Source organism: Diospyros lotus, chromosome 15 (genome assembly GCF_014633365.1).
Source record: "Diospyros lotus cultivar Yz01 chromosome 15, ASM1463336v1, whole genome shotgun sequence".
Lineage (NCBI taxonomy): Eukaryota > Viridiplantae > Streptophyta > Magnoliopsida > Ericales > Ebenaceae > Diospyros > Diospyros lotus.
Genome location: NC_068352.1, coordinates 6,199,986 through 6,223,302, shown reverse-complemented (window position 1 = coordinate 6,223,302; position 23,317 = coordinate 6,199,986). Strand labels below are relative to the sequence as shown.

General features: G+C 35.4%; 1 protein-coding gene across 2 annotated transcripts in view; it reads right to left on the bottom strand.

The window, feature by feature from the left end:
- Positions 1–8,805: 8,805 nt before the first annotated feature.
- Positions 8,806–23,317, bottom strand: part of LOC127791889 (WEB family protein At5g55860-like) — a 37,327-nt gene continuing 22,815 nt past the window's right edge. For both annotated transcript variants that reach the window (XM_052322054.1, XM_052322053.1), the window contains exons 3-4: positions 21,630–21,834; positions 8,806–10,876 (exon numbers count right to left, since the gene is read on the bottom strand). In XM_052322054.1, coding sequence (XP_052178014.1) covers positions 9,068–10,876; positions 21,630–21,806 — 1,986 coding nt within the window. In that variant the 5' untranslated portion in view covers positions 21,807–21,834 and the 3' untranslated portion in view covers positions 8,806–9,067. The remainder of the gene's footprint in view (positions 10,877–21,629; positions 21,835–23,317) is intronic.

Below are 23,317 nucleotides of genomic sequence, written 5' to 3'. Positions count from 1 at the left end.
TAATAGCCAAAACAAACTACAGCAGCCTACTTGAATCTCTTTGCATCCTCAGCAACCAGCAAAATATCATCACCACTTGCAAGATAAGGTGAAAAATAACAAAATCACAACTCAAAAAACATTATTTAAATGATTTTCTTCTTGCATTTTGAGAAGCAAAATTCTCGATAATGCTTTCAAATTCAAGTTTTTCTAACATCTCTTTTTCAGTGGATAATATTTGCTAGCCCATTTAACCTTTCTTGTGACATGGTAGACCTCAAGTAAGATTTCAATAATTTTAATTTAAAAAAGTTTCTTTCTACAGATGCTACAGTCATAGGTACAGTCAATAATATTCTAGAGGCAATCAAAACATTTGGAAAACAGTCCATATCTTTTACAAACTCTACAATTTCAAGTGTTGTGTTTACTGTTGATGATAAAAGATATTTAAGCACCTGTAACTCTAAAAACAAATCACTTGCATCAATATCAAAAGACTCACCATTTCTTAAAGTAGTTTCAAACTTCACACAACAATTTTTCAATTCCTCATCACCCAATGAAGTTAACTTCTTTGAATTAAACAAGAACCCAAAAATAGCATCATATGTTTGCATTTGTTCAAATCTACTCCTTAATGAAAAAAGAGTCATATCCACTATACAGATAAAATAATTGACTCTAAATGATTCTTCAATCGATTGTATTGTCTCATCATTAGCATTCTCATTAAATTGTTTCTTTCTATGACTTTGATGTTTTCTAGGAAATTCAGGTTCAATCCCCATATCACAAGCAATAGTTTTAGCTTCAATCATAGCAAATGCAAATCCATTTTCTCTATAATTCTCAAAAAAAGAAATGAGCCCTTCCAAATTTTTTAAAGCAGCATCAATGCACATATCTTTAGATTGTAACTTTTTGCTGACTAAGTTAATTTTTAATAAAATATCATGCCAAATAACCATGCCTAATAAAAACTCAAAATTTTCCAGTTCATGTGTTGCTAAACTTTCAGCTTCACTTTTTGTTTTAGCATCTTCATTAGTTTCTGCTACTTTAAATAAAGCTTCTTTTATTTGAGCAACTTGGGTTCTTATTGCTTTAACACTCTCTACACGACTTTCCCAACATGTAGTTGATAATGTTTTGAGAGTTAAACCATCTACATGACCTTGTAAAATCTTCCAACGCTTTGTAGAATTAGCAAAAACACAATAAATGCATTGAACCACCCCAAAAAAGGATTTCGCTTTCACACAACAGTTTGCCATATCACATAGTGTTAAATTAAGAGAATGACAACCACATGGCATGAACAAAGCTCTAGGATTTATTTCAAGTAATCTTCTTTGTACACCTTGATGTTTTCCTTTCATATTAGAGCCATTATCATAACCCTATCCTCTAACATCATCAATTTTAAGATGAAAGGACTCTAGGACAAATTGCAATTCATTAAAAAGTCATAATCCTGATGTATCTTTCACAATTAAAAACTCTAAAAAGTATTATTCTATTTTTACTGGACTCCTTGACACATCCACACACCGTATTATCAAAGTCATTTGTTCCTTGTGACTTGAATCAGGAGTGCAATCAAGTATCACTGAAAAATATTTTGCTTGTTTAATTTTTTCAATTATTGCACTTCTGACTTTTGAAGCCAGCAAAACTATTAGCTCATTTTGAATCTTATGGCTAAGATAGTGATAGTGAATCTCATTACTTTGAATTCGTCAAAAATGTTCTCGCATTATTGGATCAAATTCTACAACCATTTCCAATATACCTAAAAAATTACCATTATTTTCTTCATAAATTCTCTCTTTTGTTCCATGAAATGCAATTTTATTTTTAGCAAGACATTTAACAACAGAAATTATTCTTACCAAAACATGTTTCTAGTGTTCCTTCTCTCTCCTAATTTGTTCTTGTAAGCCTTTATCAATTGTTTCATTTTTTTTCAATTTGTTATGTAATTCAATCCAAGAACTAATGTTAATTATGTGTTCAATGCTGTTTTCATGTTGTTTAAGTCTCTCACTAAGACGTTTCCAATCTCTAAGTCCTTCGTTTGCTAATTGGCTTCTACAACACATTTTCTTAAACAACTTACAGCAAAACAAAATACCTTATCCAATTCATTTGAGTATACTAGTCATTTTTTGTCATGAGTCTCTCCATTTGGTAACTTTCTCATGTAATAAGTCAAGGAAAAATGTCTAAAGTTTTCATCCATAGGAAATTTGATATTATTATCTCTTGCGGGACCTTTTTCCACAAGTAAAGCTCTCATTTTTTCATCTAGATTATCCCAAATTCTTGGATTAAAAATGTCTAAAGGAAAACTTGGTTCTATACCCTCAAGTTCAGTTTCTTCATTATTACAAAGATGATCAAAATCTTCATTCTCAACATGTTCATCTTCACCTAAGTCACCTACATGTGCATTAAAATCATTCTCAGTTCCTACCAATTCTTCCACATGATTTTGTTATTCAGATTCATTGACTAAATCATTATCAATTCCTACAAATTCTTCAACATGATTTTGCTGCTCATTGACTAAATCTTCAGTTGAGTTATCAAGTGAACTATTTGTTTTGTTTTGAAAAAATTTATCCAGAGCTCCTTTTTGAGATTGAGTTAATTCTTCTCTCTGTCTTTTTCTTTTTTAACTTCCAGATGAGCATTTCTTACTAAGCATTATTACTTGAAAATAGAAACAATACAAAAAAAGTCAATACAATTTTAATACTTCAAAAAATAAATAAGGAACAATATAACCTGGAATTTGAGAAACTCCATAGCGCGCCCAACACTCTTTGAACTTTAAAAGCAGACTTAAAATCACAAAAACAAACTTCAAAAGCAGACTTAAAATCACAAATCAGCGCGCGGAAGACTCTTCAGACAGACTTTAAATCAAAAGCGGATGACTGAAAAAAGTGGAAGCGCACTTCTTCAATTTCAAAAGCGGGCCTGAAGTTCGTTGAAAAAAGTGGAAGCGGACTTCTTCAATTTCAAAAGAGGACTTGAAAAGTTGAAGCGGGCGGACTTCAAGTCCGCTGATTCACTGAAGCGAACTTGAAGTCCGCTGAAACGGACTTGAAGTCCAAGTCTGCTGAAAAAAAACAGACTTCAAGTCCGTCTTCTTAGGACCTGAAGTCCAGCACGTGGACTTCAAATCCTTCGGCCCTGAATTATGGGCCCCCCTAAATAATGGGCCCGGGGCAATCGCACTGATTGCCCCCTTTCAGGGCCAGCCCTATTAATTAACCTTGTGATGGCAATTTTTCGCAAGTGTACGGATCGCACAAGTAATAAAGTAGTGAGTAGAATCTCATTCCCACGAGGATCGAGTGATAATTATCAAAATTATATTAACACAAATGTTATTCAGACAATTGATTAAGGGGAATTAATTTAAGAAAAGAAAATAATAACACATAAAGTAAATGTGGAGAGTTTCAAGATTTGGAGAGCATTAGGGTATTTTGATTTCACCTAATTAATCTAATTTAATTTAAATGGTTGATAATTCAAATTTAATTATTCATGCAGTGATAATTAACCACACAAGTCAAATTTTTACTTCCGTTCCAATTTTATTCTTGTGGTGTTTATTATCTAAATCAAGTTATAGATTTTTCCTTCCGGTCTAAATCTATATTAACATATCAATCAAATATTAGTCAAGTATTTGATAGCATTAAGTATAATAATAAACATTTGCATAAATAAAGAAAATCAATCCATAAAAATCAAATTATCATAATTAGATTACATCAAAACACCCACTTATAGAGTTTACTTCATATTACAAATGATATAATTCATAACAAAACAAATGAACATAAATATAGAATTTAAAAAAAAATAGAAGAAGAGAATAAAACTCTTTTGATGTGTAGGATTTCCTTCTTCAAAGATGTTATCACCAATTCTTGAAGAAATCTTCCACCAAGAATACTCCAATTCTCCAATTCTCCAATCTTTCAAGCTCTCTCACCTCCAATTTCTCAATTTTTTCAATTCTCCTTCTCAATTTATACTCCTCGATTTCTTTTTTTCCTTATTCTCCATAAAACATGGGATACCCTACCTCCATAATTTCCTCCTCCATGTTTCATGCCACCCATGTCCACTCAAAAGTTTAGATCCCATATTCAATACAAAATAATCCCTCAAAATATCAAGAATTACAATTTAGGAATTTTTGTAAGATATGGACTTAATTTGATTAGACTTTTGGGCTAGCCTTCTTAGGTCCAATTGGGCCTAATTCTTCATGAAATATGCATCCCAAATAACCCTTAAAAGGCCTCTTAATCCATCTACAAATCAGCCCAACTTGTAGAAAATGGAATGAAAAATTCGTAGATAATACTGAATTTTTAACAACTTTGATCTTCTGTCACTCCAACAGCCCAAACTTTCTGTAGAAAATTCAGATTTACACACCGTTTGAAGTCTAGAAAAGTAGACATATAGATCTCTCACATATATTTTTTTCAAAATTTTTTGACATTTCAATTGGTACAAATTTTATTTTTAATCGAACCCTTGAGTAGAAAACATTCATAACTTTTGTTTTTCTTTCTCACTTTTCTTTCAAATCCTGTCAACGTGACAAATTACCTAAAATTAATATAGAAAACATATATAAGCATAAGAATTAAGCATAAAATCAAGTAAAAATGGTATAGAAAATATGTAGAAAATATTAGCACATCACCTTGCATTGGAATCTGGTATGTGTTGAAAGTTTCTTATTTTTCAACGTTTTCTTTAGCCATACTTTGTCAAAACGAGTCTCATTCTCAACCATATCATGAGTGCCGGCTAATTAAGCATCTGAAACAAAGTTGGGTTTGATATGAAATTTCTACCAAGCTACCATGAAATAAAAAAGAACCTCAAACGAACAGACGTACAGATAAAGAGTGTTACATAATGAAGAAGACGAGATGAAATATGGAGCACTATCGACTGTCAATTTCTGACCCATGCACCATCGTCCACGATCACCATACCATTCAATCAAGTGTAGCATTTGTAGTTGTAAATTTTGTCATTTCTCTTCTAAGATGCATGATTGAAAATGCTATTTCAACACGCGATTGTAAAATCCCTAAACTATTACAAAATGTATTATAAAATCTTTATACAAAATTGACATAGTTTATGAATGATTGTATATTGAAATATAGAACTCATACGAAAGTAACTTTAGAATAGTTTGTTAATGATTTTATCAAACCATACAATGAGTCCACAATGTGATCCGGATAGAAAATACCAATCGAGCTGTGGCAAATCATATGGGAACACTTAATACATCTTTTTTGTAACAATTGTGTATCCCTATATATATATATATATTAATGATACGATTTTCATATGTTCATAGTTAAAAGTGATTTTTTGAGGCCTTTGCGTATTTATTTGTTTATTATAAAGAATGAGATGCAGATTTTTTGTATTTAAATAAATAATTAAAATAAAAAGAATAATCACTATGGAATGAAAGCCTTCGGATATGAAATTACATTTCATTTTTTCATTATCATACTAATAACTAAGATAACAATAAATTACATATACATAATTACACCAAAGCTAAATACCTAATCTACTTCCTTTATTTTCCATCACCCATAAACTGGAAAAAAAAAAAAAAACCAAATCCTAATACTATCATACCCTTAGCAAACTTATTTTCTTTTGTCCTATACTCTTGGAGCTTCATTTTTAATTTTATATTTTTTTCATAATACAACTATGTTCTTTCTAAAGCTTTAATAACTTTTCTTTTCTCCTTAAAGTTTTTTCTTCAAAAACTCTGGCTTGTTCTTATAGTACTCTCTCATTTTCAACTATTTCCATCATGTTACATTTGGTTCCATTCAACTTATCCAACAAGACTCCACATAATATTTCACATAATATTTTCTCACGAACTGTGCGTTCATTATCAATCCATTGAAACCATCTGCAATCATCATCATGTCCATTAAATCATTCAACAATTAATTCCATTCACATTAACAGCTTATACATTTATAAGAGAATAAATTACCTTCCAGAATTGACATCTCAAGAATTTCCTTCTAAGATTACTCTTAGTCTATGACGTGTAGCACCAAATAGATACACCATGCTTACACACGATTGTCTGAGGCAAACTAGAGAAGTTAATTGAAACTTCACCCATTTTTAAATTGGAAGTCATAATTCCTGAGATAGTAAAATTTTATTTAATTCAATAATTGTAGATGATGAAGGAAATTTTTTTTGTCTGATGATTTGCTATATCCAAAAATATTTTCTATTTTTTTTAAATAATATAGGGAAATACAAGATGATGAAGAAATATGTGCTCAAGCTTATACTCGCAGATAAACAAACACATGTAACAATTCTATGATGTCAACTTCATAAAGTGAGACTAAATAAATTTGATAATTATGAATTAGTAATAATTTTATAATTTTGAATCAATTTGACTAATTGTTTCCTTCTAAGGCTTGCACATTAATGAGTCATATCATTCTAGATAAAATTTATAGTCAATTACCATTACCAACTATATCTAAACAAATTCCAAAAATCCATGCAAAAATATTCCCATGACTCAAAAATATACCTTTACTAACATGTATCTGTCTGATACCTAAAACAAAAAATATACCTTTGCTAACATGGTTCTGCCTAATACTTAAAACAAAAAATATTCCTTTGCTAACATGATTCTGGCTAATACCTAAAATTCATTCAGAATCATGTTACACTAAACCCATCCAAAAATGTTCAAACCATAAAATACATAAAATAGGATATGCCAACTGATATCATACAAATATTACAAAACAAGTATTTAGCTCCCTAATAGGCTAGGATTCATCAAAGCATTATTAAGCTACAATAATCAACAGTTCACCAACTTTGCATGCAAGTGAATGAAGAATACGCGTCTTCTTCTATTGATTTCTAATCACAGAAAGAAACAAATTTGAAAAATGAAATTAGTGATTTGATCTGACTGTTGCCATTCCCCTACCCCTTTCTTGCTTCTTAAAGAAAGAAGAAGAAAGTTAACACAAAAAGTACATAAGTATGGGCTATTCGTAAATCGAACATATTATAAACCCCATTCATTGCTCACTACATCTTTGGAAAGACATTATTGCAAAAATGTCACAGAACTTCAATTACAAAAAAAAATCAAGACTTGTAACATTAGACCTTGATATGCTGCTCCACAAGAAGCATCTATATTCTTAACCTAAAAATTTATAAGCTATAAATTAAATCATTGAGCCTGCAATACAACTATCTATTTGCACGATGCCTAAGACAATTAAGAATAAATGGTCTATCATGTGCAGAATCCAGCGCTGTCTAGACCTATAAACTAGCCAATTTAAGTCCCCATGGTTCAACCAATCAATTAGGTCCTCTTAGACATGAAAACTCAGGACTAGCAACCATATACTTTGCCCATCCATTTTTTAACCTAATATTTATGGTAATAGCTCACAATTAGCTTTGTGATAATGGGTCTAATAATTTAGTAAATAACTCACTATAACTAAAAAGTCGTGCTTAGTATTGTAAAGTCTTCTAATATCAAGTGACATTCAAATTTGACCAACCACTACTCTTGCTAATACTTTATTTTTAATCATGACATCATGTCAACGAACTACCAGTCGGCCAAACCCAACACCCACATACCCAAAACCCAATCGGCCAAACACAACACCCGCGTAAACGGACTGTCAATCACCACTGGCCACCATGGCTAGTGGTTTTAGGCAATCCAAGGCAATCACCTGACACCTTTATCCCTATCGACCTACATACCCAAAAACCACCAGCATCCAACGATCGAATCTCCATAAATCATATTTTAAACTTTCGGTCAAATCCAAATTGCACGTATATACATATATATCATGGATGTATGCTGAAAATCATTTCCGATGAAACTAAAAAACTTACCTTCTTATAGATCAGGACCACTTTCACAGTGAAAAAAATACTTAGATCGAAGATCAGATAGTTGGATTTTACAAAAATAATGTTTTACAGAGTTCTTGAGAAACAATGAAAGATGCTGCAATGGAGGAGGTGAGCAAGCTACTGCAATGGAGGAGGTGAGCAAGCTAGTGCAATGGAGAATGATCGGTCGCATGAGCAGGAGAAAGAGAAAGACGATCGAAAATGGAGAGAGAGACGATCAGATCGGACCAGCCAAGGGCTAGAGAAATGCCCGTTGGAGGCGAAAGGACCTCGAAAGGGAGATAAAGCGACGATCGAAAGGGAGATAGAACGACGGCCAAAAAGGAAGAGGGAGAAACTCGTTTCAATGCGAGTGAGAGAGAGACAAAATTTTGAAATAATTAACCTTTTTGCCACGATCCATATCACGATATTTTGAAATCAATAAAATGTGATATATCGTGATATCTTGTGACTTTGAGAATGACCGAATAGCATTACTCGCCATGGTGTACAAGGAAGACATTTGGAAAGGATAAATGTCTTAATTGATCGTAGCTGTCGTCCTAATCCTGTCCATTGAGAACAAATATAATATATTATTACAGGTGGCGTGGCAATTAATGAATTCTAATAAGGCGTTTCCAAATGTCCTACGCTGACAGTCGGGGTATTGTTGACCCCCACCACATGCTGTATTTATTTATTATTCCCTACGCATTTACATATTGTAGCATATATATATATATATAAAGCATGATTTGCTCAAGAAAATCTAACTTTTTGACTTCCCAACTGCAAAGAAAGAAAGAACACAAGAAATAATTTTTAATTTACTGAAATCTTCGAGCAAGCCTCCAGCTAGAGGAAAATACAGAGAGAGAGAGAGAGAGAGTCACTCCTACCACCTACCATTTCATCATATCCCTACCAGAACATTAAAAAGAAGACAGCATAAATTTAAATTCTTCCATTTGTCCCAAATATACAAACCAAATCATAAACAGTTTTCTCTCCTCAGCCATTCTCACTTGCAATGCACGACCAAAAAACAAGACTTTCTTCTGCAAAGTCACCAGGAAGAATAAGACGGTGAGCCACCACCCTCTATTTGATTCTTCTTTCTGAAGATGCCACTGATAGTGGGTAAAAGCACCTTCTTTGATAGAGATGATGTTTTAGCCGTTTGTTTCTTCACTTCCTCCGGGATGATGGTATGGTGCCGGGGGGACGATTCTGTTCCTTTCTTCTGGGGTACAACTTTCTCTGGGATGTAGTGCCGGGTGGGCGATTCTGATGACATTTGCGCCTCTGCCAGAATCCGGGATGCAGTTTCAGCCGCCTTCTTTTGCTCCCTTTCGCGCCACCTGCGAAGCTCTCCTTCCACTGCCTTCTTGGCTGCTTCTGCCATCTCTGCCTTCTTCAGTGCCGCCTGAGTTGCAGTTTTAATATCATCAATCTCCTTCTGAGTTACCTCTAACCTCTTGAGAGCCTCATTTTCACTAGCTTTGACAGCTTCTACCTGAGCCACTGCAGCAGCCACTTTCATTTCTGCTAGTTTGTCAGATTCCTCAACTTTCCGACTCAATGCCTCAAATTCTTCTCTTGAGATTGTGATCTGTGCACCAGACTCGGAAGTTGAGGCACGCGCTGCATTAGTCTCCTCAGATAACATTTTAATCTCATTCAGAGCCCTCGCCTCAGCTGCTTTTGCTTCTTCAGCTTCCTCCAATGCAACTTTGAGCTGCTGCTCTGCTTCTTCCAGAGCAACTCTGGTGGCCTCCGCTTCTTTCTTCAACTCTTCAGCTTTCTTCATCATCTCTTCTGCTTCCCGTCTTGCATTCTCGGTTTCTGATGATAGCTGGTGGAGTGTTGAGATCATTTCTTCAGAGGCACCACTTACTTTGGCCTCCTCTGCAAGGGCCGCTTCAAGTTCAGATTTACTTTTTCGGAGTTTGACATGCAAATTCCCTGCAATGGATTCTGTTCCTGCTTCCTTCTCCTTCAGTTCAGAATGCTCTTTCTTAACCTTCTCCAGCTCTTGCTTAAGGGACTCCACCATGCTTCGGAGGGAGACTTCCTCTTCGGCAGCTTTGTGAAGAGATCCCTTAGCATCATCCAGTTCTGAAGTGACTGTTCTCACACAATCAAGATCTGAAGCTTTTGCATTTTCCATCTGTTTTTGCAAGGCTTCGATCTCAGTTACCGTTTCAGCCAGCTGGGCCTCAAGATTTTTGGTGAGCTCAGGATCGAACTCTTTCTTTAAAGCAAGCAATTTCTTTGCTGACTCTTCCAGGGTAGCCTTATATGACTGCTTTTGGACATCCTTCTCGGCAAATATCTTTGCTTGTTCCTGCTGGGCTTGCATCATTGCAAGCTTCACTAGCCCAATTGATTCCTGTACATCGGTGATTTCCTTAGAAAGCTCGCCAGCTTTCTGCAAGTTTGCTTTTGCTGCGTGCTCAGCCTCTTCTGCCTGCTTGGAGGCAGCAACTTTTGCTTCCAGAGTAGCATCCCGATCCTGCCGGATTTGACGTAGCAATTGTTTTGCAGCATCAAGTTCAGTAATCACAGTCACATACTGTGCTCGTCCAGTTTCCAAGTCCTCTTTCTGGGCTCCATTAGTTACTGCAGGACTGCCACCATTTGCTTCTTCAAGTTGTAGCACTCGACTCTTGGCAGCCTCACTTGCCTTTGTCGCTGATTCCTTTGATTCAGTCACAGTATTGAGCTTCTGTGCTAGATCCTCAACAGTCCTTTTAGCCTTTTCGAGTTCAACAAGTGCTTGAGCTTTTGTGGTTTCAGCATTCTTCAACTGTTCCTTGAGCTTATTTAACTCTTTCTGGGCCAAGTGAAGCTGTGATTCTTTTACTAATACCCTCTGCAGTAAAAGGTAATAATCAAAAATCAATGTCTCATCAAATCACTTGCCCTTTGTAAAGGTCGAACTAAGCAAAACTCCATTAACCTTCACTGTAAAATTTGTGGATCCTTATTCATTCATTTAATTCAGGTCAATAGTAGAAGGCAGCCAGAACAGCCAACCCTTATCCCGTCAGCCATACCACTTGATGGCATTAAGACTGACGATAGTAACAGAATTGCTAGAAAACATAACTGTATTTTTGTAAATTTTGGCCTTTTCCCATATATGATGAACTTGGAAATATACATGAATAAATCAATCCAACACATCATAGTCCTTGCATGAAAACATATATCTCCTCCTTCCAAATATAAACACAAGATAAATAATGACATCACCGGAAGCATCACCAACTCTTGCTTATTAAAAATGCTGTTTCAGCAAAATCTTTATGAATTTATAGTTTTTCTTTTCACTTCCTAAGCAAAGCTTCATACGGATTTCATATTCAACAGTTGAATATAAATTAAAACTGCTCCAACTGTAACAGTTCTACCAGTAAAATTAGCCCCTTCTGCCCAACTTTTTAAAGATGTGGAAAATACCACATCTTTTAAGGAACATGAGATAAATCTGCTAAAACTTAAGGACTATATGGTAAATTTTCTAAATTCCCTCTGAGTTCTCCAGTTTTTTCAATTTTTATGTGTGTAGGTAAATAGTTGATCTACAAATCCAAATAATGCAGTCAATTATATCTTTAGGAATGTTTTCCGATATCCTACAAGTGGATATATGACTAGAATGTTAGCAAAATGAAATCGTAGAATAATTTCCAGTCACGTCAATAGAAATTATTGTTGACGTTTGTCATATATTCCAAACACCATGGCTCATTGTGGATGAAAGTTTGTCATATATTCCAAACACCATGGCTCATTGTGGATGAAAACTCGTTGCAAGCTTTTGTTGGGGTCAACTAGATATCCTCACAATGGGTTGCACATCAGAACTTTAAAAATATGCTATCATAAAATACATATAACATAGAAAACAAAAAACTAAAGTTTTAGCATTTCATTTTACTTTTAATAAGCAGAAATAAGTTATATCAATAAAAACTCCAGATATGGGAAAAATGATGAAGTTGAACAGAAAAGTTTTCTTGATTCAAAGATTCATTATAAAGTTGCTTTAAAACTACCAAGGTAGAAAATAGGATAAATTAGACTGAACGCCTCTTTGGTTTAGTAAAACAGCACAAAATAATTCCTCATGCTTCTGAAACTAACTTTAGAAAACATATAACCAACAAAGTTAACACGAGAGATGCTCATCTGAGCTAGAAATACATTCATTACCCAAATACCCTTTTTCTACTTAAGTGACTACACTAAACTTGAAGGAAGTCACAAAATTACTAAACACCCTGTATCAATATAATCTATATAACTTATGTTGACCTGAACAACTATAATTATTCAAAACTAGTTTTATACAAATGAAATAAACCAAGCATTGAAAAAGACAAAGAATGGCAAAGCAGTTGGACACACTGATAAAGTATGGAAATGCTTGGCACAAGAAGACATTTTTGGTTAACCAAATTATTTGTGTGATCCTTCAATAAAAAGGAGTGTCAAAAGAGTGGAGGAATAGCACTTTAGTGCCTATCTACAAAAATAAAAGAGATGTTCAAACTTTTAGAATGAACCACATTATGAAACTCTGGCAAAGAGTGATCGAGCAAAAATTATGACAAGAAACCAAGGTGTCGGAAAAAAGTTTGGTTTCAGATAGGTAGGTCAACGATGGATGCTATCTATTTGTTGAGGCACCTAATGAAAAGACACAGAAATAAATAAAATGATTTACATATGGTGTATATAAATCTAGAAAAAGCTTATGACAAAATTCCTAAAGAAGTCTTACAGTAGATTTTAGAGAAAAAATGAGTCTGAATTGTTTATATACAGGTTAAATTAAAATTAAACACACATATCATGGAGCATAAACATGTGCTCAAAACATGTGGAGAGATACTGGGGCTTTTCCAATTACAATGTGATTACATGAAGGATCTACATTAAACCCTTGCTTATTTCCCCTAAATGGATGAACCCACTACAAATATCTAGGTGGAGGAGCCTTAGTGTATTCTATTTGCATAGGCATTGAATTGGCAGGTGAGATATTAAGTCAAAGTAGAGTGAAAACCGAATATATGAAATGTAAGTTGTTTAGTTGAAGAAACATAAGTGTGGATGATATTACAATAAAACTGGAAGATCAAGTCATACCAAGAAAAGATTAGTTCAGATATCTTGGATTAATCATCTCACATGGGAAGATTGATGAGGATGTTATCTATAGAATTAAGGCATGAAGGTTGTGTGAGAAAATAATTATGAGAGAAAAACTTAAAGAGATTAGTCTCTCTTAACTTGTTATTTATAATAGGCATAACGGGTCTTAAACACCTACATGCTTTAACTTATGAGCTTAATCTAATTACAAATAAAATACAAACATACAATAATTACAATATATACAATTATACTAATAATTCTAACACTCTCCCTCAAGCTGGAGCATAGATATTATATGCACCAAACTTGTTACAAATATATTCCACTCGAGGACCCCTTAGAGACTTGGTGAAGACATCTGCAAGTTAATCATTGGAGTTAACAAACTCTGTAACAATAACACCTTCAACCAACTTTTCTCTAATAAAGTGATAGTCAATTTCAATATGCTTAGTCTGCTCATGAAACACTGGATTAGAAGCAATGTATAAGGTAGTCTGATTATCACTAACAATCTTCATAGGAGACACTTCACAAAACTTAAGTTCTTGTAGGAGTTTAAGTCAGATGAGCTCACAAGTTGCATTAGCCATAACCCGATACTCTGCCTCTGCTCTAAATCTAGCTACTACATTATGTTTCTTACTTTTCCAAGAAATCATATTTCCTCCCACAAGAACACAATACCCAGAGGTTGACCGACAATCAGAAAGAGATCATGCCCAATCTGTATATGCATAACAACAAATATATGTGTCACTTATCCTCATAGAGTAGCCATTTACCTGACGCTCTTTTGATATATCTCAAAATCTAGATAACAGCATCCTAGTGAGAATCACATGGAGAACTGAAGAACTGACTAACTACACTCACAACAAAAGCAATGTCGAGACGAGTGACTGTGAAATAGTTCAACTTGCCTATCAGTCTCCTATACCTTCCAAGATCTGAATAAAGCTCCCCATATCCCAGCAAGACTCAAAACATTCGAATCCATTGGGGTGTTAACTAGGAGCACTGATAGTCCAAGAAATCACCCAATGAACCAACAAATATGTTCACTCTTTTACTCTCTCACCAATTTAATGAATACAACATAAACAAAAATTTAAAGAATTGACAAGATTAAAGTTAGAGCAATCAAACCACACAATACACTGAGATTTATCCTGGTTCGAACTGATTAAAACCAATCCTACATCTAGGCTTCACAAAAAGAGCAATCCACTATAATCTTGATGAAGAACAATACAATCAATCACTCGCACATCCCTACAACCCTCGTTGATACACTCGAGTACCCTCACTGCAGATTACAAAGCTTTCTCACACACTTTTCTCTAATAGTACAACACTCAAGACTCAATGAGATCGATCAGTTTTCTGGGGCTCTATAGATTGCCTATCACCTCTTATTTATAGACATAAGAGGCGTTAGTTACAAGAGAGGAAATACTCGGAATACAATACCCTAATTTACCCCATTTAAATACATTCAATTAGCCTTTTATTCCTAATTTGCCACTGCTGAGTATTTAAACTATTATGCCCGAGTTCTTCTAGAATGTCCAGCTACTCAATGAAAAACTTGAATAACATAGCGGTTTAGCTCAGGAGAGTAACATTTATAGCCTTTCTACAACCGGGAATAGGCGAGGAAGATACACTTGAGAGATTTTGCGGCAAACTTATCCCATCCAAGTGAAAAATAATTCACAAAATAGATACATCCAAAAACACGAAGAGGAACAAAATAAAGCGATTGTGTAAGGAACAAAACGGAATGAGGAATTTGGTCATGTAACGCTGAAGATGGCATGCGATTGATTAGATAACATGCAGTTAGAACAAAATCTCCCCAAAATTTGGTGAGAAGATTAGCGTGTAAAATGAGCGTCCATGCAGTCTCAATAAGATGATTTTTACGCTTAACAACACCATTGTGTTGAGGCATGTAAGGACAAGAGGATTGATGCAGGATGCCATTAGAAGTCATAAAGGTAGTAAATTGAGAAGAAAAATACTTAGGGGCATTATCACTACGTAAGGCACGTATAGAAACTTCAAACTATATTTTTATTTCAGTAGTAAACGTCTAAAAGGTAGAAAACAACTCGGACCGACTCTTCATAAGAAACAACCAAGTGCAACGAGAAAAGTCATCAATAAAAGTAACGAAATATGAAAAACCAAGAGTAGAATTGACGCGACTGGGCCCCCATACATCAGAATGCACAAGGGAAAATGGAGCCTCAACCCTATTATTGACCCGACGAGAAAAAGAATTATGAGCGTGTTTACCACGCTAACACGACTCACAAGTAAACATGGACAATGACGACAAACTAAGAACTAATTTCTTCAATTTGGAGAGGCTGGGATGACCGAGACAATACTAGAGAAGATCTGGGGAAGCGGCACTGGTGCAAGCTACCAGCGAACTATGCACAACAAGATGATAGTGACCCTATGACTCATGTCCGACGCCAATCGTTCGCTTCATACCCTAATCCTGAATACAAACAGAGGTAGGAGTAAAGATAACAGAACAATTAAGGGTTTTGGTGAGTTGGCTAACTAAAATCAAATTAAAAAAACTATTAGGAACATATAAAACAAAATTTAATGAGAAAGATGAGATGGGTGTGATTTGGTTGATCCCTTTAACTACAATTTTGGTACCATCAGCCAGGGTAATAGTAGGTAAGGTATTAGAATAGGTAAGTGAGGAAAAAAGAAGTTCATTACTACACATATGGTCAGTGGCACCAGAATCTATAATCCAAAGACCAACAGATGAGCCTTGAGCAACACAAGCAACGAGATTCCCAGGATGAGATTGTTGGGTGACCTGAAACTTCAGGAAGGCATCATACTCAATTGCAAACATAGGTACCACTTGCGAACCTGGTGGAGATTGAGCAGAACTAGGACATGAGTTGCATACTTGCATTGGCAGATGATGCAGGTGGAGCAGTTGGCTAACCATGTTTCTTCTAGCATTTGTCCTCAAGATGACTCAATTTCTTACAAAAGGTACACTGTGGACGTGGGCGACTATTATTGCGTCCTTTATTTCCTCTTAAGGTGGAAGCCTGAGACACAAGAGCTGAAGATTCAGCTAGAGGAACAACATGAGAAGAAGAGGGCATATCATGCGCACTTGTCATATTCGACAACCTTTTAAAAGAGTCCTTCATGGTAAGACTAGCGGAGCTAGTCAAGATTTGATGCCTGATGGCGTCAGAACTCTGGTTTCAGGTCGGAGAGAGCAATAACCATAAAAAACTTCTCTCGTTGAGCAATCTGTTCAATGCGGGTCGTAGTAAGAGGAAGAAGAGCATCAAATTCTTGCATGAAAGCCCGAACCTGTCCCAGATAAGATTTCATGGACGACTCCTACTTGAGATTCTTGATATTAGAGACCACAGTGTACAAACGTTTGATGTCATTTGTATAACACTCTTCAGCTTCCTTTTACACATGAACACAAGTTTCAAAGGGGCGAAAGAGCTACATGATGGACGGATCAATAGACTGCCATAGGAGGCTACATAACTAGGCATTAACTTGTTCTCATCTAGCTCGATTAGCTTCTGGCACACTTTCAGCCTTTGTGGTAAGATGATCCGCTTGGCATTGCCCTTTGAACCTCATTTTGACAGAGGCTACTCATGAGAGATAATTGGCAGACCTTATCAACTTGATAATGGCAATATTGGTTGTCCCAAGATTGGAGACAGTAAAGGATTGAGAAGTAGGAGGGGCAACAGATGCTGGAGCGGGAGTAGCACCGGCAGAAACCACGTCACTGAGATCAGACATGGCGAGGACTTTGACACAGGAAACAGCTTGAGGGGTTGTTGAAGATTAGATCTAGAGAAGCCAGAGAGAAGTTACCAACGAACGCGCTGTCACACACCGACACGTGGAGGTAGAGGCAGTGCGTGGAGGTAGCGCATAGGGGAGCGTGGGTGATCCGTCGGCAACGGGTCTTCACTGGTCAGCCGATCTGATGGCGGCGAACCCTAGGGTGGTGGCGATGTCAACAAGTGGTGGCCGGCCGGACAGTGGTGTTCTGACATGGGCAGTGAGATGATGGCTAGGGTTTGAAAGTCCCTGGAAAAATATACATAGCGATGGCTAGGGTTTTTCTCACCGGTGGCTCTAATACCATGTGAGAAAATAATTTTGAAAAAAAAAAACTTAAGAGATTAGTCTCTCTTAGCTTGTTATTTATAATAGGCATAACGGACCTTAAACACCTACGACCTTAACCTATGGACTTAATCTAATTACAAATAAAACACACATACAATAATTACAATATATGTAATTATACTAATAATTCTAACAGGTTAAATTGAAAATGTGTATCTGGCATTTGAGATAGTAGGATTCTAATAATGATAAAAGGAAAATTTTATGAAACAGTTATAAGATCATCTTGCTTTAGGGTGATGAGAATGCTAAACTAAATGTGCAATCTTATAAGAAAATATAAAATTAGAAATGAGATTATGAATGACAAGGTCAAAGTGGTTCCTCTCCAAGATAAAATCCATGAGAGACAATAAAAACTCTTGTGAGGAGAGTAGATGGAATAGGACAAGTATTTTAGCAAGAGAGAGAGAGAGAGAGAGGAAGACTAAGAAAAACTTGATGGGAGACACTCTACATGATATTAGTTATAAGATCCTTGTTGAAGATAAAGCCACAAATAGAAATGACTAAAGAAATCAAATGCATTTTAAACAAAAAGGAACATATCTAAAAAGTGGATATTTTTAAGTACCACAAAATTAATAGTACTATATATATAATTTTTTTCTAACCAAAAGAATTAACTTTTAAACAAAGGGTAAATACTTTAAAAAGAAGATACTTGTTAACCGAAAAAAAAAAAAAAACGTGAATATGGTGAACTACAATTATGATTGTTAATTGCTATTTGATATATGATGAGTCAATATTATACATTAAAAAGTAAGATATCATCATTTAAATTATTCATAAAAAAACATTCTTGTTTATTACAAAGTTAATATTAAGAACTTTTTATTGAAAAGACTTAAATTTCTATGAATATGAAAAGTAGTTACAACTAAAATGACAGTTCAAAAGATGAGTAGAGAACAGTCAATTTATTATACATGTTAACCCCGTTACCTAACACACACTAGGAAGGAGATTGTAGTTTAAAAATGTGAAGAGTATTTTATGTAGTTTCAACAGACCTCAAGGGCAGTCAATGTAATTTACCCTAGAAAATAAAGGCAATCACACTTTCACTTAACTCTCTCACTAATGCCACTAATTTCAAACTTCAACTTTGTCCATCAGAAGTGGTTGTGACTTCTTGTGAATAAAAATATCAAAGAAAATAAACCTTTGCAATTGTAGGCATGTTCTCATGCACAAGCACTGGTACAAACACGTCCCTAACACTTTGAAACACATTGACCTGTCATAAATATAACTTCACTACAAATTTTAGGAGTGAATTCCCAAATGAACCAAAACAAGAGAGTACACATCATTTAGCTTGAATAATTCATGCAAACATTTATGAAGACAAGTTGAATCTACAGGGATAGGGTTTCAAGAATAGGTATTCAAACAGAAGCGCTAGTCAGTAAATGGCCAGCACATGCTTCTTTCAAATTTACGTCCATAACAGAGCCAACCTAGGTGGGCTGCACAGACACCTAACAAAAAGTGCGGTTAGATTATTGTCTTCCTCTGAGAGAAGTGTGGAGATCTAGAAACCCAAATTAGAACTTCTTTTATCTATTATTATTTTTATTTTTATTTTTTTTTTTTTTTGGGGGGGGGGGGGGGAGCAAAATCCTTAGGCAATGTATAACCTCATTCTTGGCATACGTTCAGATTTTTGTACCTATAAAATCCATGAACAAAAATTTAATTTGAGGTTGTTAAAATCTAGTAACTAATAAAGGGTATGAAATATGTTGAAACTTGGAACAGACAATTGAAATAGTATAATTCTTCAAAAATATCAAAGGCAAACAAAATCAAGTTTGGAGCACTTAAAAACATCATCAACTGATTAACCAAGATAAGATCGGTGGCATGGCATTCATAATATCAATTGATTTCTAAAAATTATATTAACAATACAAATCCATACAAAAGAACAATGTGGCAATAGACAATATTTTATGCTGAATTCCCTTCCTAACACAACCCTCAAGCGAGGGAATGATGGGATAAAGTTCCACCACCATCTTGATATGAAAAAGTTCCGTGAGACGGTGAAAAATAATTGATATAGTTGTGTTTCATCACATAGTTGATACTGCAAAATCTCTGTGTATAACATGAAAGCACCTTAAAAAAATAAATAAATAAATAACAAAAAATTCAATGTTTACATATTTTCTGTATTCTGCATAACTGGCCATAACTCTTTCATTCGACATCCAAGGATCAAAAATAAATTTAAATTTTGTGCTAATATGCTGATGGAATTCAACCAATGTGAAATTAATTTGAAATTTTCTATTTTGCTTAGAAATGGATTGTTTTTGAAGTTCAAGGGATCTACACTTCAATTCTGAACGTATGGCCAAAAGACATCATTAATTAAAGAAGGTGCATAAAGATGATTTTCAAGATTTCCAAATCTTTGAACACAGATATAGAGTGAATATTTACAAGTTCCGCATTCAAGTTTTAAAGTTTTGTTTCCAACAACAAAGGGGTAGATCAGTGTTCTAAAAGACGCTAGGCGCAAGTCGGGCAGCAAGCTACCGCCAAGGCGCCACCTAGAAAATTTAATATTTTTAAAATTTTTTTCTTAATATATTCTTTCTTTCCCCCACCCAACCCCCTCAAATTTCAGCGTGTTCTCACTCCCCCCCACCCAAAAATTCCACACCGCTCTCTCTTTCTCTCTCAAACCTGCCTCCTCTGAGCACATCGCTGCCCCCGCCATTGCCAATTGAACCGTCTGCCTCCTTCGATCACATCGTTGCCCCCCGCCAATGCCAATCGGACCGTCGCTGTGTTACCACAGGTAAATCCGAAGGTTGTTCCAGTCCTTGTCCAATGGTGGCGGCGGCAACGACGACGACGAAGTCGGGCGACCCAGGCCGATGCGGCAGCGATGGCGACAACGGAGTCGAGCAATCCAGACCGATGCGGCGGCGCAACGATCATCACTGATGAAGTTGGGTGAGAGGTCTCGAGCCCAAACCACGTCTGTGCAGCCAAGGCAACACCTTGGCAGCATCGACCACCTAAGAGCCGCCCGAGCCCGATTAATTGGGCCAGCGCCTAAGGGGCCGATTTGGAGGAACTCGTGGCGGCCAGGGGCCGCCTAGCGCCTCTTCGCCGCCTAGGCGGCTGCCTAGGCCGCCTTTTAGAACACTCGGGTAGATTAATTGATTTTGTCTTGCAAGTTTCAGTAAATTTGTAATAGTGTCCAACAAGGATAGATTTCAAAGCATCACCAGAAATAAGAACCTAGAGGGTTTCTACTTATAATTGGGGGTTCTAACAACTGAAAATAGGTCATTAGTCCAACTTGGTAAACAAGTTTCTTTAGTTCTTGTTTGATCAAATTGCACATTGGTTCATTTTTTTCTCCCAATTCTTTAGTTTCAATAGCTATCTCTATGGGTTGAGACACCCAAGTTTGAATATTAATTATATGGGCAGTACAGAAAATGAGGCCATAGACAGAAATGAATGGAAAGTTAGAATTCATACAACTGACCTCACATAGTGGTATAAAGGTCTTGCATGTTGTTATTGCATTGTTTGGGCACTAAGATATTATTTACACCATGTTAATTTTTTTATAAATAGGCAATATCCATGGCATAACTAAATAAGTAAAACTTTCTAGGAACCACATTAGCATGAATTTGGTGTTGGATGGGTGAAAGTGCAAATCACTAGGGTATCATGTCCATTGAGGGTTCGTAAAGATGTAAAATCTTTTATTTAGTTGTATTTGTGTTTGGTGGAGGATTTTTGGTCTTGCTGGAGGGGTGTCAAAGAGGGGAAGAAAAGCTAGATTGCGCAGAAGGCAGCTCTCTTGGGCTTTATGGGGATTATTTGGATGGAGAGAAATCATCTTACAACTCAAGGGGTGGATAAGAACATTTTTCATTGAGCATCATCCAGTCAACCTTTTGTATAAATGAACTCACGGGTTTCCGTGACATTTGTTTTTCCTATTGCAGTATATGGATTGCATCCCCTTCAGGCATATTTCTATACAAAATTTTTGATTACTTCAAAGAAAGAAAAGCACAAATGTCATCCTTCATTTTTTTTTTAATATATTCTAAGGTACACATGGCCACCCTCAGTTTAAATTTTAATGCACCCAAGCTTCTCAAAAATTGTGGCTTGCCAAATGTAATGGTATTACTCCATAACAAGGAAAAATAACAGTCCATGATATTCCACGTAAGTAGAAATACCTCTGCAGAATGTTCTCTTGGTTTCTTGATGGCAGGTTTTTCTCCTGATCCTGAAAAGGCACCTTCACCAAATAAACTGACAGCATCCTTGACAGACTGAAATGGTGCCCTGGTGTCTATCTCCCCAACCTCCACTTTAGGAGATCCAGTAGTCTTTTGGCGGTCTTTTGCTACCATAGTGATTTATTATTTCTCTATGGGCTATCTGTTGAGAACAATCGGAAACATTTAAATTTCAAGACAGTCAAGAAAAGCATTATCAAATAAAGAATTGTTATAGTTTATAAAATGTGAATCCACATTGAACTGGTTAGTGCAGATAGAAGCAACTCATAACAGTGTTTTCAAAAGAGCAAAGCGCACTTGAGCACAGAAGGCCTACAAAGCTTAAGTGCAAAAGCAAAGCGAGGCGCATATAATGAAATAAAGAATATAAACTTATATAAGCATAAAAAATATAAACTATTAAAAAATCATTTAAGAAAACTAGATAAGAATGAGGGCTGCAAATTTAACAAATGATGAGATACCATTTTTCATTTATATTTTTGTTATGTTTTCCTAGAGTTTATGCAATAGAAAATCGGTAATATATTGGAGTTGCATCGGCTGGAAGATTAGATCAATTAGGTTTAATATACCAAGTGGTCTAATTGTAATATCCTAATAATAGTTAGTTATATTGGGGTGTCCGCCCTTTCTATAAATGAGAGGGCATGGGAGGCAGTCCAGAGGCAATCCAAGCAGAGTTTCTATTTCATCTAAAATCGAGTATTGATTTCGTTCTTGAGAAAGAAAGGCTGACTGTTTAATCTTGTGTATTCTTGAGAGAATGAGTTTTATGTACTCGAAGATATAGATGAGGGTTAGAAGCTGATGTACTAATCGATTTTATCTAAATAAAAGGTTGCTCTGTGTGGGTGTTGACTATTGGATGTAGGTTTGCCAAAGGGCATTCCGAACCAAGATAAATCTCGTCTCTTTCTAGTTTGATTTATCTTTTCGTACTTTTCATTTTTTATTCTGTTTTCTGTCTAATTACTTGATTGATTTCTAATTCCATGAGTGTGTAAGGATTCGAGTGGGAGTTCTCTTCGGTTTGATCCTGTTTTGATAGTTCTAATATCAACAACTTTATACTTGTTTAAGTTCATACAATCATAAAAAAAAAAAGAGTAAGGAAAAATAATCAACCCTAATTTACATCTATCTCCAATCAATCAACTCCTAATTTGTAGTAATCCCCAAGCAATCAATCCCTAATTTACAATCAATCAACAAATTATAATTTACAGCAATCAGGAATCAATCATCAGTCCTTAATTTACAGCAATCAAGAGTATATCAGTAATCCCTAATTTACCTATTACGCATTTCCACCAATATTTTGTGCTCGATAAAAATAGTCTTCTTTCTTTTTTGTTTAAATGTATATATGATTTTATCATATCTTAACAGCTTTTCTGAAAAAGTTTTCATTCAAGCAGCCACATCATTGCAAAAATTTAAACAAATCCAACCATTCATGTTGTTTAACCCCCCCCCCCCCCCCAAAAAAAAAAAGAAAAAAGTCAATCATATTTATGAAGCATGCTTTAATCGCACTTAGCTAAATTGTTGAGCTTCACACACAAAAAACCGTAAGCATGCCACACTTTGCACTTAAAGCACAACACTCATGCTTAGTG